Source organism: Orbicella faveolata, unplaced genomic scaffold, assembly GCF_042242905.1.
Source record: "Orbicella faveolata isolate gen_17 unplaced genomic scaffold, um_ofav_v1 contig_35, whole genome shotgun sequence".
Taxonomy (NCBI): domain Eukaryota; kingdom Metazoa; phylum Cnidaria; class Anthozoa; order Scleractinia; family Merulinidae; genus Orbicella; species Orbicella faveolata.
In genome coordinates this window covers 13,057,501-13,075,782 of record NW_028301564.1, presented here as the reverse complement: position 1 = coordinate 13,075,782, position 18,282 = coordinate 13,057,501, and the positions used below count along the sequence as shown (strand labels likewise).

The following is an 18,282-nucleotide window of genomic DNA, read 5'->3' as shown; positions in this document are numbered from 1 at the left end:
CTGAACTACGGAAACGCCTATTTTTTTTAAGGAATATTCTTGTAAATAGATTAAGTGTACTGAAGTATTTAGCTTGTTTATTATATTCTTGTAAATAAATTAAGGTTAATTATTTAGCTTATTGTATTATTGTTAGTTACCCTATTTAAAGTATAATGTTATTTTAGTGTAATTGTTATAATAAATGCTTGTAGACTTAGGTAGTTGTTGCGTGTTTTCTCGGGTTCGTTTATGCTTAGTTTTTTTTTGTTAGAGAGAGCCCACCTTTGTGGCGCGGTTTCGTCACAGCTTGTCAGTCTTAGACTTCAGAAAGTTGAAATATCGATTTATGAGAGGTTACACGGAATATTACAGTAAATTAATTAAATTAAGAATTTACGTTTGTGAAGTTAATGTGAAGTTAAATATCTGTCAAGTTACACAATAATATTTGCCAAGCTGAAGTCTTAACTCGCAAAGCTACATTCCAAATAGTAGCAAACTATTACTCTTTGTTAATTGCCACGTTATTTATTTGACTATAAAAAATTGCGACAGAACATTTCTTAAAAGCATACTAAGATTTAAAAGGCTAAAAAGCTGAATTATTAATCGACGACGTTTCGACGTTACCGTAACGTCATTATCAAATCAAAAATGTATAAAAACTAGGTTCTATAAATACTAAGACAAACAATAAGTGATAAATAATTACAAAATTAAAAACAAAAAGTTTCGCACGCATGGAGTCCGTTTGGACGTTCAAATTAGATTTGAATTTCTTGATGTAAAGCATTTCAAACACTAAACAATCTAATTTAACAGATTTCTCAGAATCTTAAAATGGCACCCATTCAAAAGATCGCTCCTACCGTGCGCTTCGTGAAAATGTTTGCCGATTTCCGAATTTTTGTGTTTAGCAACACGTTGAAAAAGGTGTCGGGCTGTGAAACCGACATAATCTGCATCGCACAGATCACATACTGACTTTTGCTTAGCTCCTTCAGGTTTAAGATCTTGTTCTAATTTCTTGCCTAAAAAAACTGGCCGCAAAGTGGGGCCAATCTTATGACTAAGATCACGAGAAAATGTAAGATCACGCAACTGCCTCCGAACGGCATTAGCAGAAACTTGATCTTTGAAAGGTAGACTCGCTAATTCTGACTATGTTGCCCTCGTCAGTATTTCTCTCTACTATGCTTACTGAAGGGTTTCGAAAATCAAAATCGCAAATAACAGAATCTATAAGACTCCACGGGTAATCAAGACGGCTAAACATGGAGCGCAATTTGGTGCTTATACTCTAATCACCCTGAAACGATTATAAAATATTTTGTAACTAATCTTAATAAACACAAACACAGCATCAGGGGCGGGCATCTCGTTTATTGATGGAGGATACAGCGAGCGTTACATCATCATAAAGAAAATACAGCAGTGAATAAACAGAAAAATTAAAAAGCAAAGTTGAAAGAGATGCCTTCGAGTGGCTCTTGCATAACTTACAAATTCTTAAATAGCCTACTAGCCCCTTAGGGATTCACGCCTAAAATACTTCTACAGTTAACACGAACCATACATAGTGAACATACTCCAGTGTAATTAGCGAAACGTTACAAAATATATTTATACTCTAATCACCCTGAAACGATTATAAAATATTTTGTAACTAATCTTAATAAACACAAACACAGCATCAGGGGCGGGCATCTCGTTTATTGATGCCCGCTTTCGAAAATAAAGAAAGAGAACAAAGGAATCTAAGTGTGCAAACTTCAAGACACTGAAAGTAAAGATTCTAACTTATCTTAATATAGCCGTAAGAAGCTAGCCGTCCTTGGCTCGATCAGTCTTCCATCTGCCGTGACATAAAAAGTGTAGATTGCTGATACCTGCTCCTTAGCGGCCCCTGTTCTTAAGCTATGTAGATCAAACAAGTGTATAAGATATCCTAGTTCCGCACACGCATGCCAAGTCTAAAACTTTATTTTACTACGAAGTTTTTGAGAGCAAAATATGCTATATCTTCGAGAAAATAAATTCATAAAATTAAAACTAAAAATTACATATAATAAACATCTGATTTGCTCTCACATGCATAAATTCTGACAAATGTATCGCAAAAACTAACGTCACAACAACGAAGGCTAGCTAACTCGTTGCGGCGGAGAAAAGCCGTTAGGCAGTCACGCAAATTGCAGTTAAGCGAAGATTAGAAGGATTAGCCTGGGGGTCCGCAAACCTATTATATATCCTCAAAATCATCTCGGGAGTAACAGCGCCCCCCTTTTTATGGAAACAGGTTTTGCAAGCTCAATTTTAGCCGCCTCGAGAACACTTCAAGTCAAATCGCAAATCGGAAAGCCATACCGATGGTGTGCCAATTTATGCCATAACAGGCAGACTTAAGTGTGGAGTAGAGGGAACTCTGCTGCAGCAAAATACTCCAAATAAGGAGCAACTGACGTCTCATCAGACGGCAAACAAGCGACTTCCTCAAAGCGCGAAGACCATTCTCTAAATGTTTGAAAGTCACTTGAATAACGCTCTGTTGTTGAAGGGGCCTTTGCTTTAGAGGGACGCAAGGGAAGACCTTCCGTCGACTTGCGAAGCCGTCTGGATCTCTTGAGTGGGCAACCTTTGAAGTAAACACTCATCCCTTTGTAGACTTGAAAGATAACAAAAGAAATGTGAGAACAATTAGAAAAAACAAAAATGCAACAACACGCAGATCAGAACATAAGGAAGGCCCAGAGGCCTAAATCTTGCATTCAGCACACTATATACTGGCAGTCCTGCACAAAAACGGCATGGCTCAACGGCCTAAAACAGTGTAATCACCTAAGATCAACACGTGATAAACGGGCAGTCCCGCACAAAGATGACATGGTCCAACGGCCTAAAACAGTGCAATCACCTAAGATCAACCCACGATAAACGGGCAGTCCCGCACAAAAATTACATGGCCCAATGGCCTAAAACAGTGCAATCATTTAAGATCAACACATGATAAACGGGCAGTCCCGCACAAAGATGACATGGCCCAACGGCCTAAAACAGCTTAATCGTGACCACGCGGCATGACTTCTCCATAGACAGATTCTACTGGACATTAGACTGTACAGCGCCGACAAGCTACTAAAATTCTCCGAGCCAAAAGGAAACTATCATTTGCCCCATGGAGATAAACATCTTTACCGTTCTCAAGAGAAAATCAATAACAAAAGATCTGAAACCCCACCTACGATCCACCAAAAATTAAAGGCCAAAAGGGAGCTGAAAGGCCAATAAAGAGTAACCAGTTCTATTAACAAAAACATATGTGGCGGAAGACATTTTTAACTAACGAAAACAGGTGGCACTAGCCAACAGGTTTCTCCTAGCCAACTAAATGCTAGGGAATATTCGAATAGAAACTGGGAAAACTTGAATTTTTTTTTTTTTTTTTTAACTGGGAAAGTAATCAATAGCAAAGGACCCAAATAAGAGGTTACTTCATGAAAATAGCTATCTTTAACTGACCAGTCATCAACCGACGATCTTGCATAAGTAATCAGCTGAACGAGGTATCAACTCAGCCTCGATTTTGATATTACTTTCTTGGCGGTATCAAACATATCACCGGCGAATTGAAGCGAACACAGTTTCATACTACCAGAATCGACGATAAAAGGTACAGTTTGGTTGTCTGTAAACCACTTAACAGAGCACCCTGAAAGAAGATGGGCAAACTTTTCAAAGCAAAACGAACAGAGTGGAGTTCTCTCCACGCGGTACTAAATCTGGTATACGTCTACATAGAATCTCAGTTTTTGCGCAAAAACAGGCAGTTACCAATGGCAATGAAAGCAGCCAATCCAATAGCGCTAACATCCGAGTATACAATACGAGATAGTCCGCGAGCAACGTCTGCAAAACACTGGAATTGAGATAAGAAACATTGTTCTTCCAGAACTCCAACTGTATGGAAACTGACAACGGGTTAACAACAGCAGGAGCACACGCGCACTCGACCACTGAACCTGTGGCCAGAAGATCAGAAATAGGCTGCTCGACAAATCACTGTACTGGACTGGATGGCTGAGTGATTATTAGAAAACTGAGCTGAGGGTAGAATGTAAATAAAGAGAATCTGATACCCATCAAAAATAGTATCGCGAATAAAGCAAGAAGCACCTTTATGATTTCAAAACTCTACATTAACCTTAAGGTTGCCTTTAACTTAAATATAATGCGTTCCGTCCTGATAATCAGTCTTTTACTCACTCATTCAGTCATCAGGGCTAGTACAATCGCTAACCCTCGGACTAATACTCCCATCGTGGTACAAGGAGGATGAAACCCCCTCCTTGGGTTTTCGTTCTATTATGGCACAGAAAATAAATTTACATTCATTGAATAGAAAACCCTGAGCCTGCTCTATAAAATAATGACAGAATTTTTGGCTCTGACGTCGCATGACGTCATTTGACCCGCCATCTTGGATTTTACTATTTTCTTAAAAAAGTCAAAAAATAATCTAGAATGCTTATGAAGCCAGAATGCTTATGAAATGTACAATTTGGTGAAGTTCAGCAAAATGATGAACAAAGCTGAAAAAAAAAATACAGAATGTCAAAAAAGTTGATCTTTGTCTAGACCTATAAGAAGTTTGCGGTTGCCATGACAAAGTCAAAAGTAATGGACGCAATTGACATATCCAAAATTTACGCGAACGATGAATGAACAGCTACAGAAATTTTTCAGCCCCTTAGAGAAAATTGTCTTTTCAAGACTTCCAAAAACCTTGAATCACACGGTTCAACAAAATTATCAATAAGTTCAACTGGGTCAAAGTCTCCCAATCATTTGATTAAATTGAATAAATTATATACTCATCTTATCCCATTCTCTTCAATGCAGCTTGGTATTTGCCATAAGTATGCATTTTTACCGCTTGGAGGGGCTGCAGCGGCTCCTCTAAAACGGCTTCGGTAGGAAGATGGATTTGCTCAGTGGCTTCTTTGGCCGCATCTGAAACTCTTGTCTGCTAGTTGAGGCTGACGTCCACGAAAGGAATGCATGCGAAAAAAACAAAAAGGCTGATTAGAAGAAATATAATTGGACAGGCCATGAGTGGATGGAGCTTCAGTGGATGTTGAGCGGGTAGCTGTAGAGTTGGCCAGCTAGACGCATTTTTCCGCTTTTTCTCCCGGATCTTAGCTAGCGTTCGTATTTCGGCTGATAAGAGCTTTTTCTCTTCCTCTGAATCTTCGGCGAGTTCGTCCGATTCGTACTTGCACTGCTGCCCAAGCAGCGGGGTTCTTGTCCGCGGAACGAAATAACTTGGCTGCTGAAAGGTTTCCTTTTGAGATGGTCTTGCTGGTCCCGTCTGTTGCATCCAGCAGAGAGTTGCTGAACTCGTATTGTACTTTAGAGTTAAAAGAACTCGAATCCTTGGACACCGTTTTTAGCCTCTACAGTTGAGACTGAGTGGCAGCTTGTTTCTCGTCGAGATCGCGTTTGAATGCAGCGAACTTCTGATCAAACTTAACGTCCAAAAGACGAGGAAACAATGTTCGTGAAGCAGTCTCATGAAAAGGATCTCCCTTAGTGAAGGATTGCGCGATCGAAGCGGGAACGCTCGCTCGTTCAGTATCCGACGACATAACAGCAAAAGCAAAGTTGAAAGAGATGCTTTCGAGTGGCTCTTGCATAACTTACAAATTCTTAAATAGCCTACTAGCCCCTTAGGGATTCACACCTAAAATACTTCTACAGTTAACACGAACCATACATAGTGAACATACTCCAGTGTAATTAGCGAAACGTTACAAAATATATATTCTTCATTAAAAGTCTCTGTTGTGGAGAGTAGAGCATAAACCCGATGTAGCATTGTCTTTAATAAAGAGTCTTCATAGCATTTATCAGTATGACTATGAAAATGCAAGACCAAGCCAGCATTGGTTGACTATCCGTAGACTTGAGTTTCGGGTTTCTTTCCATTCTTGATGATTTCAATACTGATGAAAGGGAATCTATCATCTACAGGAAGCTCCATCGTGAACGTTAGACTGGGACGTACGAGTAGGCCATTCAGGACGGTAAGAAACATATTGGCAGCATCATTGTTAAGCATTCTTGCAAGAGGATCATCAACGTATCTTCTGTACAGATGAGGCATCAAGCCATCGCGTTTGAGTTTCTATTCGAGGTGGCACATGAAGACGTTCGCCAAAAGGGGGCCAAGAGGGGAGCCCATAGCCACTCCGTCTGTTTGTTCGTACAACTGACCATCGAACTGAAATTTCAAGTAACTTAACAAGCTGATCTTGTGGCAGGTTATACATCAGTCAATTCCAGCAGTGCCCATCCCCCCCCCCCCCCCGCGGGCTAACCCCCGGGCATTAGTATTTTTTTCCAAAAAATGGGCAAATTCCCTGGGTGGGGACACATAAGCTGTCTAAATGCCCCAGGGTGGGGACGAAGAGAGAGGGCAAATGCCCCGCCCGCGGGATCGTCGCCTTCCAACACCTCCGCAGTTTTTTAATTAATCAATGAATAAAACGGTCAACCGTTCAGTATTTTAATGCAACGGTAAGACTTCAAGGACAACAGTACGTGTTAGTTGATTCTGATTATATTCATTTCTTTACATTTGTTTTTAACAGTTTGTTAGAGGATAGCTGGGATTGCGGCGGACGTGTCCCCAGCCGCGAGCGATGATAGGCGCCTGTATTCGCAGGCTACTTTTTCTGTGGAGAATCAAGACATTTTAAATGATGATGCATTGCATTTTAAGCTCGCAAGATCTGTCTTGAAGATCGCATCATTTGAATTCGCAAACCTTAAGTATTTTAACTCCACTTTCATGAATTTAAAAAATGCTAGGCCAGTTTTGAATGTGAAAAGAATAGTCGTGTTCACGTCAGTGATTGTTTTGTGATAAACAGAATATAGTTCACCTTGTCGCTTATATTTATATGCTTACAAGTAATGAAGAAATATCTAAAATTGAGAAAACATACCTTTAAAAACATCTGCAAGCTTCTCTAGTCCCTGACGGACAAGCCATTGTTCAACAAACGCTTCGTCTTTCCCGATGAACTCATCCATGGCACTTTCCAAAACACGTGTGTCGAATGCCCGGAGGTCGCCCCGGGGTACGCAAATGCCCAGTTCCCGGGCCGCAATAAAATTGCGGATGCCCCACCCCCGGGACTGAAAACGTGAGCAAATGCCCCGCGGTTGCCCGGGGGGGGGGGGGGATGGGCACTGCTGGAATTGACTGATGTATTAAGACCATAGGTTTTGTTAAACCAATCATCCGTGAAGGCTTTGTTGACCAAGGTGTTGATAGTCTCATCCAACGGCACATTGGTGAAGAGAGCTGTAACGTCATAGGAGACCAGTGTATCAGCTTCATTAACAGAAAGGTTAAGAAGTTCATCAGCAAAATCAAAGGCATCGATAATCGTGTACTCGTTTATGGAAAGTGGTTTCAGCTTTCGTTCAAGCCACTTGGCGAGCTTGTAATTATACGTTCCGGTAGCATATAAAATAGGCCTCATACTTAACGTGGCTTTGTGAGACTTAGGAAGGCCGTAGAGATGTGCAATCCTGGAACTTTTTGGAGAGAGTGTATTTGCAATTTCCTAAGGCAATATTTCATGTAGCGTTGTGCGCAACTCTTTCTTTTTCTGAAGAAGCGGGTGGAAGTGTTTAGGTGTTCTCCCACGAGTTTTAGGTAACCTGTTATCAAGGGGATGAAATTTGGAAGTGTTGCCAACTGAGGCAGCCCTTAAAGGGGGAATGTACTCAGTTTTATCCATCACAACGACTCTCGAGCCTTTATCTGGTTTGGTAATAACGATGTCGTCGCGTTTCTTTAAACCATTCAGGGTTTTAACGAGAATCTTGGGTGGATGGGGGGATTGGGGCTGCTACGCTGAATACGCTGAGCGTAGCGTTGAGCTAGCCGGCAGCTCCTTATCATTTTCTTCCAATAATGGCTCTATTTTCCAATACGTCCTCTCAAAGCTGGCTTGAAGGTCAATGGGTGAAACGTTCTGAGGTAAAGAAAACTTCAAACCCCTGCAGATGATAAGTTTCCCGAGGAAAGAAAGGCGATATGAGGACATGTTGTTTAATGTGCTCGTGGATATCGAACTTCTTTGATATTAAGCGTGAGAGCTTGTTGACATGGCATTTCAACATTACGTCGTACTGTTTGTTACGAAGAGTGTGACAAAGCGAAGAAATGAGCACTGAGATCTTTGTAGGCGTTTTGAATTTCTTCTCTAAGATGTTTGAGCTGCCAGAGTTTAAATCTTAGTTCTTCCCCCAATACATCCTTTTAATTATTTTGCGAGGACTTCTTCCATTTGCGTGGTTTTCTACGTTCAGGTTGGTGTTACACCAAAGTTCCAACATAAACGTAAAATTCAATGGCACCTTGACAATTGGTGAGGCACTTGTTACACTTTTCAAGACGTCTGAAAAAGTGTAGTGGAACTTTATTGATCTTGAGTATACGAAAAAGAAGTGACTTAGAAAAACATATGACTATAAAAAATTGCAACAGAACATTTCTTAAAGGCATTCTAAGATTTAAAAGCAAAAATCGACGACCTTTCGACGTTACCGTAACGTCATTGCCATTTTCAGTTCGATGGTCAGTTGTACGAACAGACCGATGGAGTCGCTATGGGCTCCCCTCTTGGCTCCCTTTTGGCGAACGTCTTTATGTGCCACTTCGAAGAGAAACTCAAACGCGATGGCTTGATGTCTTATCGATGCAGAAGATACGTTGATGATACTCTTGCAAGAATGCCTAACATCTACATCCTAGTCTAACGTTCAAGATGAAGCCTCCTGTAGATGATAGGATCCCTTTCATCGGCTTTGTAATCATCAAGAATGGAAAGAAACTCGAAACTCAAGTCTATAGAAAGTCAAATAATACTGGCTTGGTCTTGCATTTCCATAGTCATACTGATAAACGCTATGAAGACTCTTTATTAAAGACAATGCTACATCACGCTTATGCTCTATCTTCCACAACAGAGACTTTTAATGAAGAATGCGCCAAATTGAGCTCCATTTTTAGCCGTCTTGATTACCCGTAGAGTCTTACAGATTCTGTTATTTCCAGTTTTGACTCTCGAAACCCTTCCGTAAGCATAGTGAAAAGAAAATAATACTGACGAGGGCAACATAGTCAGAATTAGTCTACCTTTCAAAGATCAAGTTTCTGCTCATGCCGTTCGGAAGCAGTTGTGTCATCTTTAGTCATAAGATTGGCCCCATTTCGCAGCCAGTTTTTATAAGCAAGAAATTAGAACAAGATCTTAAACCTAAAGAAGCCAAGCCGTCAATTTGTCAATCAGCAATGCGTTGTTTGTGATTTTGTATGTGATCTGTGCGAAGCAGATTATGTCGGCTACACAGGCCGACACCTTTTCCAAGCGTGTTGCTGAACACAAAAATTCGGCAATCGCCAAACATCTTCATGAAGCGCACGGTAGGAGCGATCTTTTGAATGAGAGCCATTTCAAGATTCTTGCAAAGTACCATGGCAAATTTGATTGTTTAGTGTTTGATATGCTTTACATCAAGAAATTCAAACCTAATTTGAAGATCCAAACGCACTCAATACGTGAGAAACTTTGTGTTTAACTTGTAATTTTTGTAAATATTTATCACTTATTCTTTGACGTGACGGTAACTTGGAAACGTCGTAGATTTTCAATTCAGCTTTTTAAATCATAGAATGCTTTTAAGAAATGTTCTGTCGCAATTTCTTATCGTCAAATGTTCTTCTAAGTCACTTCTTTTTCACATTATTTATTAAAGCGAAAATATTTTTTCGCATGGTTTTGTTTGAAACCTGTGTTCGTAGATAATTGTAACAACAAACTCGTAATGGAGAGTGGAAGAATTCTAGATGAAAGCATCACAGCGTCCTCTGCAAAAAGCGACGATCACACTCCTTGGTTTGTAAGGGTCGACGACGTTAATGCTTGGTGCTCAGCGCCCAAAGATACATCACCATACATAGAAATTCTATTGGACGAGCAGAAGTTAATAACGGCCATAACAACTCAAGGAAGTTCTTCCGATCTCAGCTGGGCAAGAACATACGAAGTTAAGTACTTGGAGAAAGGAAGATGGAAACCATACAAGGAGGTATAGACTACCTTTTGATTCGATAACTAGGCCTTTCCACAAATTTCCGGATAATTTAGGAGTTTCCAAGCTACTTAGAAAATTTAAGGATATTTAGAATTATCATAGCTTTTATGGCTTAGCGCTGTGTTTTCTTCGCTATTTTCTTGAAACAGTACGCAGTTCTGTGCAAGAAATGATCCATTTCAACCATGTCCCACTTTAAAACTATATTCCATCACTAAAAACGCTAATGCCGCAATTTTCCAAAATGGCGGGTGCTGGTAACATCGAAGTGGCTGAATTTTCGTCCTCGACCCTTGATGCGCTGCAATGTAAATTTTGAAAATTCTGGCCTAAGCGATTGAAATCGGTGTATTTTTCCGACCAAAGTACGAGATATTTAGAAGGTTTTTTGAAATCTTCAGAATTTTTTTTCTGATATGTAGAATTTATTTATTTTTTTGAGAATTTCCGATAATATATTTAAACGATTTAATGAGATATTTGTGGAAAGGCCTATCGTTAAAAGAGAAAATGATGTTATCAAATAAAATATTTCTTTCTCGCTTCACAGTAGTCTTTCCTTGTTTTGTTTTAGTTTGTTCGTTTGTTTGTTTGTTTTTTATTATCATCCACAGGAACTTGCAGGCAACAGAAATACTCGTGCCTTAAATACAAACAAGCTTGATCCTGCAATCACAACACAAAAGATCCGAATCTATCCAAAGGAACCGGTTTCATTGATGTTGGGTCCCTCCGATCCTGTTCTTTCTTGTCTCAGACTAGAGTTACATGGCTGTTCTGCACCAGGTATATTGTGATCTGTATAAGTGAAGACTATTCCACTTGAAAGAGCTAAGTCACTGCTATCTGGTTATTCTTGCGTTATGCTTTAATCACGACCAACAGAAACGTAATAAAAAAGTCAAATTAGTGATAAATTTCAAGCTAAAGTTGCAGTGTACAAAGAATCCGAGCATACAGAGTCACATCTAACAAATGTTCGGTCAATTTGTATATCAGTATGATTTTTCAAGAACAGCGGAACTTGGCCTAATTGGGGTAAGAGATAAGAGCCAACTGAAAGAACTGCTTTTAAGCATTGAAAGCTTAGAAGCTCTCTGTTAGTTGAGAGCTATAACTATGTTACTCCTGGATATCTGAGTTCTTAATAGATGTTTCCACTATACAAAACCCGGTTTCATGTATCTTACCTTTGCTATGAGACATTTCATTTGAGTTTTGTAACTTTGCGCCGAGGTTTTCTGTATATTTTTTGACCCAACCTCGTTTCCAGGGCTTTTCCCTTTCCTGGGGCCCCACCCCCAAGAGAGGGAACGAGGTTGTTCTTTGGCCTTCTGTTTTGAGTTTGAACCTGATCTCACAACTGACAAAAGCAGTGGAAAAACTTTTGTCTACAATAAAAAAAAAAAAAAAAAATACACCTCGGTTACCTTTTAATCCTGGTAGCGATAACCGGCTTCCGAATAACCCGGCCCAGTTTACAACAAGTTAACCTGACATGGCTATCTGAACAGTTTATGTCTTAGAAAAAGTATTATTTTAATGTTTTAGAGTTTTTCGAGAGATAAATTCACGGTTTTGTAACAAAACTCAGTGACAGATGTTTCTGTTGGTTTCCGGTCGCCATGTTGGTGCCCATACGGATGGGCACCAGCATGGCGTCTCTATACAAATCGCTGTAAATTTGGGTAAAAAGGTTCTCCGCATGTCTCGCATAAGGAAAATTGCCGTGACCAGAATTTTGGCGAGAGTCTTTGCATATTTACCTTCTTTCATTTCCCAGATTCTGGACTTTATCTATTGACCGGTTTTGTTTGTTTTTTTGTTTTTTTTTTTAATTATTATTTTGAACTATTTTGAATTGCGTGACACTAAAAACCAGCAAATAGAAGTCTAAAAGCGGAACTCCTTGGCTGGGTTGTTCAAAGCCCGATTAAGGAGGATCCTTCTTAACTACCAATCGGTCATGAATTTGTTGCTAACCAAGGTTTCTCACCGTCATATTTTCAAAACCACACCTTTTAGGGATAAGCTCATTGCACAGGTTTCAGTCCAATGAAGATTCCTGCAAAAGTTTTAAATCACGGCCATATTTGACCAGTCACGTGAACAGAATAGAAAAAACCCTAAAACTTAAAATCTAATGTAAATACAAAAATTCAAATCAGTGTCAATAGAGCAAGAATGTCCATGTGTTTAATGCTGCGTACGGGCGTGATAAAACCATATTAAGACTTTCTACAGTAGCTTTCCTCTTTACGTGTAAACAGTAATTCCATAGTTAAGGTTATAAAGAAGACTAAGTTATTTCTGATCCATAAGAAATATCGCAATTCTTCCTCTATTCTTCCAAGTTTTAGGGATTAAACGCACGGTTGGGACTGGCACTAGTTTCTATTTTCAATATATATATATATATGTCTGGATTTATGAAAACCGTGCTAATTTCATCACAACCACCCTGACACTTTTCCAAGAAAATACACAGGCTTTTTCACTCGATCAACCACAGGCGCTCTGTCAACCCACAGCCTACTAACCCACCTTGCTTGTGTCTGGCTGGCTGGCTGCCAGCCCCTAAGACTGCAGGGCATTGCTGGCCAAGGCTGTCCTACATAGAAAATGAGCGGTTTTAATATATGAACAGGTGCACAGTGCAACACGGAATGTATTTTCTTAGCTGGAAATTAATGCTATCATTATAAAATTAACAAGTTTAAATGTGTGTTTTGAACTTGAAATACAAAGGATGAGTGTTTCTCAGTCTTCTTTTACCCTGAAGTTTATTTTGTTTGTTTTTGCTGCTTCTATTAAAGTTTCTTCTATGTATGGCCCATTCCACATGAGAACAAAGGAAAGGACCATTTTAAATATAAACTATTCTAGGATTTTAAGTACATAGCCAAAATGCACAAGGACTGCTGTTTTAAAAATCATCATGCATCACTGAGGGGCTGGGGGGGGGGGGGGGAGCCTCCCCAAACTAAGGGACTACTAATAGACTCCTTATATTTTGGCGTTAGTGATGCAATAATTTTTTAACCATAAGTCAAACAACTGAGTTTAGTTCAGATCAAATGTAATATTAAATGTCCTGGTTAGAACCAAAGTTTTCCATTAAAAACCAAATTATTTTCATCTTACCTATTCCTAAAGAAATGTGTAACTGCCAAAAATTTTGTCATGGAAGTCAAGTAAATTATTCCCTGTAATTTAGAGCAATTTGTCTTTTCTCGTGGTTTGTATCTAAGCCTGATATAAAAAATAACATAATAGAAGTTTTTTTTTATTATTATGTGACCAAGTAACATACATCTGTGGCAACAAAAGTTATCAGTTTCAAAAGGTCACTCAAAAAACTTGCCGTTAAATTTGTCATGAATGTTACATTCATGGATGTGATATATCATGAACAACAGTAAATGCAAGAGGCTTCGTAATAATTGCCCAAAAAGCTTGGTTCTAAAAGTTAGTTTTTTGCTCAACAAAAAATTAGGACTTAGAACTCAAGCCATTACCATTGAATTAATAATAATAATAATAATAATGATAATAATAATGATGATGATAAGTAGAATAATAATAATAATAGCAACAACACAATAATATATATGTAATAGTCAACAAAATGTCAAAGTATGAAGACATGATGGATCATCACAGTAATTAGTGTAAGTTTTCTTCCTCTTTTGAAGGGAACACAACAAATGGTCATTATAGCTCTGTGGTTAAAATTCAATGTCATTGAATATAAGACTTGTGTTTGTCTCTTAAGTTTAAGAATTTGGAACTGAACAAAGGTTATTAGTCTGAAACCATGCAAACATACTCTCAACAAAGTACCTAGTAACTTATTATCCATTCTAGATCAAATTAGCTATGTTCAAAAAGAGCTTGAAACAATGTAGTTTTTTAAGAAAAACTTTTTCTTTAATAATGATAATAATAATAATAATAATAATAATAATAATGCTGGAGATGTAGAAAAAAGAGAAAAAGCAAACAAGGGGTGTTTCTTGGCTTCCCTAGGCAACTTGTTGTTGACTGGAGCCAATGACGAAACCAGCTTCAATATCATCAATAGCTGTGCGAATCTTTAATTAATAATAATAACAATAATAGTAAGGGCCTGTTTACAAGGAGGGAGGGTTGCCCTAGCAAGCAGGTTAACCCTCACTGGAAGGCAAAGATAGCCCGGGTTTACAAACAAAATTTTACAGGCTGGGTAACCCTACAACCCGGGAGAACTTAATGCACGGTTATACTCAAAGGGCCTGGAAACAATTAGAAAGTTAATCGGTGTAGGCGGGTTAACCCTACCTGGAGTGTTTAAAGAGGGAAAAAGTTAACCCGCCTGCCAGGGTAACCCTAGCATGCAGATAGGGTAACCCACCTACTGGGTTTACCCTAGCTGCCTTGTAAACATGATGAAGAAAAAAAGAGGAAATATGTGAGTGTTAGGGTAACCTGCCTTCTAGGGTAACCCTCTCTCCTTGTAACCAGGCCCTAATATTACAAAATTTAATAGTGCAGCTTTCCATGAAATTTTTAAGTATGGTTTACATCATAAAAATTAAATTAAAATTAATCTTAAAAGACGTAGATGTACCATGGTACAATTTCAAATAAAATAGCTAACCAGATATCAATAAAAAGCTAAACATAACATTGTATGTCTTTACAAGCTGCTTGAACCGATTGATATTTGCTTCATTTGGCCAGTTTTCTAATAAATGTGGGAAAAGTCAAGAAGGAACAGAGAAATTATATTTTCAACATCATTAATTTCATTTTCTTTTTGAAACACTGTATTAAGTCCATGATCTGGAATGTGACGTCCATGACAATATTTTATTATCAAATAAAAAGCACCAATTGAAAGAAAAATTTATCAGTACATAATTTAAGTGTTACCTTATACGTAAACAAACAATATCAATGGTTTTTATGTTTTCACAATTCACAGGAAATTACGGTTTAAGATTTGCACTTGAGAACATGGTTGACTCAGCTGTTAAACGTCCACGAAACCTCCATTTATTTAAGCTTCAATATATTTTTTTGGAAAAGAGTCAATTTGACGGGTTCTCAACTAAACATGCAACTCTTCCCTATCTGTCATAAAGAATTTAAGTCAAAGGGAATGATTTTTTTTTGTATCTTTTTTAATGCTTTTTCTCTTGCCATATTCGTACAAATGTAACGTCCGTGATCGTGGAATAACCCGTATTTAAGGTTAAATTTAAACTTTGCTTATTATAGTTGCCCAATTACTAGGCCGGGTCAATGAATAGCAAAACGAACGGGAGATTGCTTAAAGGGTCTTTTAAATCAAGAGGGTATACATTTATCTATTTATTATCTATTATCTATTTATTTCTAGTCATAAACTTGTAGAAAATAGACCGGCCAAAATAAGCTTGGCCAGTATTTCACGACTTCATTCTGTTCATTCTTAGCTGACGAAGGATTGAAACTCACATAAATCAGCAGTACTGACAACTTATTTTATCTTTTAAAATCATAATAATATGTCACCCTAAGAGCATTATGCCGAGGAAAGCTACGAAGGCCGTTTTTCACAACTTAGCTTTATATAGCGAACACACAGGAAACTATATTCGAAAATAAAGGTTCAACTGTACCCTTAGGAATAATTCGTTTCAACGGTAACAACTTAGCATGTGTCACTGCTATTCAACGGTCAAACTCACATTTTGAGGTTTGCCATTCTCTGCAACAGCTACAATCGGATGATGGCCATTCCTGCTTTCTGTAACTTTAGACAAAGAACCTGGTTAAAGAAGTATTTCATCGGCGACAGCTCTGACTCATTTGACAACAATTTTGCAGGCTTCGGGCTTCGGTAGTAAAGATTCGCGGTTTTTCCACTTCGGTTCGCCTTGCATTTAGCACATTTAGGCTGAAAATTATATTCCAGGATGTTATTACTCTGTAGTGGAGGAAATTTCGCCAGGCTTTAACCCAGTTCTTTGCTAAAACATAAGCCGATAACTCAGATAAGCTAAAAATTATTAGATTGCAAGCAAACTTACCGCTCAGTCCAGGTATCCCAGCAGAGCTAAAACGGGAGCTTATAATCTACGCCTGAAGTCAGTCTATTCCGTGTAGCTTTATAGAATGGAATTATGGCCGTCGTTCAGGTGGTTACCTTTGTGAAACCATCGAAAAATATCATTTCATAGCACGATTTAATTTGACCGCCACGAACTTACAATCAGATGCTATCAGGTTCGCCAATTTCCAGTCCTGCGCGCGGTCTTTCCCGCGTATGAGCGAAAAGTCACAGGCAAACCATAGTCAGAAACAACACTCAAAATAGTTTATCTGTATGGAGATGGTTTTGATAAATTTCTTGGGTGTTAAGCACTTTGGATTTCGTTGTATAAGATTGCTATATAAAAGTTTTGTATTTATCTTAGACTGTTCACGGCTCTTTATTTTCACGTATTTTTATTCGATCGTCGACCTCGCGCATAAAATCGACTTGAACTAAGGGATCTCGCTTTTTATTTCGCGCTCGCGTTTTCTTTCGCGTGCGTAAATAGAGAGGCTGTTGAACAGTCTACTTTATCTGATTTGCTTCTATGTAATATCGGACTGATAAATTGATGCACCTCTCCAAGTATGCGTCTCCGAGTATGCATTCCCGGTAACGAGCGCGTGAAAGGTAAACATTTAATTATTTACGCTTCTCGCGTCGCTTTTGTGGCATGAAGGTAACAAGATTTCTTCTTAAAAAAAGCTCTTTATTTTGCGGAATGAATTAAAAACGTAATTTGCCGTAATTAGTTCGTGGGCGGTCCATCTCAGCGGTCCATGTTCAAAATATGGACTGCAGATCGACTGCTCACGAAGTTTTTGTTTTTCATCGCGGACTAGTTCATGTTCATCCATATAATAAAGAACTTTATTAAATGTCCGTGGAGGGAAGTATTTAATAATTAATGTGGTGTACTACTTTGTAGTGTATTTCAAACTTATCTCCTGCAAATCGGCGACAGAATTGAAGAAACCGTTGGTGGTTAGAAGAAAAAAAATATTCACTGCAGGCTGCTGGTCCACTCCAGAGGCTGCCAAAGTAATTCAAGCCTCGTGTAATGTGTAATTATAATACCTTTGCCTTCGAGTTCGTTGGAGATTTATTTTTCAAAACATGAATTTGGTTTTAATTAAGGAAGTAATATTTTCCGGAATATTTGCGATGAAAATAAGGGACGTGTTCGCCTGAGTTAAATAGGTGGGCGTGTTCTCTGACGGCTGATTCCCGACTGTTCTATTTCGCAAGTTTTGACAGCCAACCGACGTGTCAGGAATGTAAACAAACTGGACAATGCTCGTACATTCGTTCGGTCACGTCAGGCTGTAACGATATCCATATTGATTGATTCACTTCCCGTCTAAGTTTCATGACTGACATTGCCATGGTAACGGTTCAGACCATGCTTTCCGTTTTTGACTTGTCAGCTGTAGTCGAGAGTGGAGATTAAACACAGCAGTTTTGTATCTCCAGTTCTGGTCGATTCTTCTCTGTTCTACCTACGAACAACGTTACATGGTGTCAGAATCGGCGAATCCTTAACTCTGCTTGCATTTCTTCCGAAGAAATCGAGAGTTCTAAGTGTTGTAACATGTCTGATCATGAAGATGTACCGCCAGCACAACCTCAAGTCATCCATGTTGCATCGAATTTACCGCTGCCGTCGGCACTTCAGCTTAAGGGCAATTCTTCTGTTAACTGGACCCGAATGCCATTCGTTATTTCCCCCGCACCTGAAGAGTTCCAGCGACGCCTCGACACTGCCTCGCCAGGACTTCAGTTGGTTGTGCCTATCTTTGATGACATCTTGATCTATGGAGTTGGTGAAACTAAAGCAGAAGCCATTGAAAACCATGACCAGCGGCTCATCACCCTTTTAGAACGTTGTAAGAGCAAAGGTATCAAGCTAAACAAGGAGAAGTGCAAGTTCCGCCTCTCCGAAGTTTCCTTCACGGGGCATGTCATATCTGAAGAAGGCTTGAAGCCGGATCCAGCTAAGATCCAAGGGGTTCAGGAGATGCCCACCCCGGAAAGCAAGCAAGATGTGAAGAGGCTACTTTGTATGG

The 18,282-nt window shown here is 39.0% G+C and overlaps 1 protein-coding gene and 2 pseudogenes across 1 annotated transcript; 2 read left to right on the top strand and 1 right to left on the bottom strand.

Annotated features, from left to right (window-relative positions):
- Positions 1 to 625: 625 nt before the first annotated feature.
- LOC149103373 (uncharacterized) lies at positions 626 to 7,582 on the bottom strand (annotated as a pseudogene).
- A 1,085-nt stretch (positions 7,583 to 8,667) lies between these two features.
- Positions 8,668 to 18,282, top strand: part of LOC110054725 (uncharacterized) — a 534,050-nt pseudogene continuing 524,435 nt past the window's right edge.
- Positions 9,397 to 10,987, top strand: LOC149103372 (lactadherin-like). The gene is made up of 3 exons (XM_089273287.1): positions 9,397 to 9,484; positions 9,863 to 10,149; positions 10,770 to 10,987. Exons 1-3 carry the CDS (start codon positions 9,397 to 9,399, stop codon positions 10,950 to 10,952), a joined length of 558 nt encoding a protein of 185 aa, XP_089129413.1. The 3' UTR covers positions 10,953 to 10,987.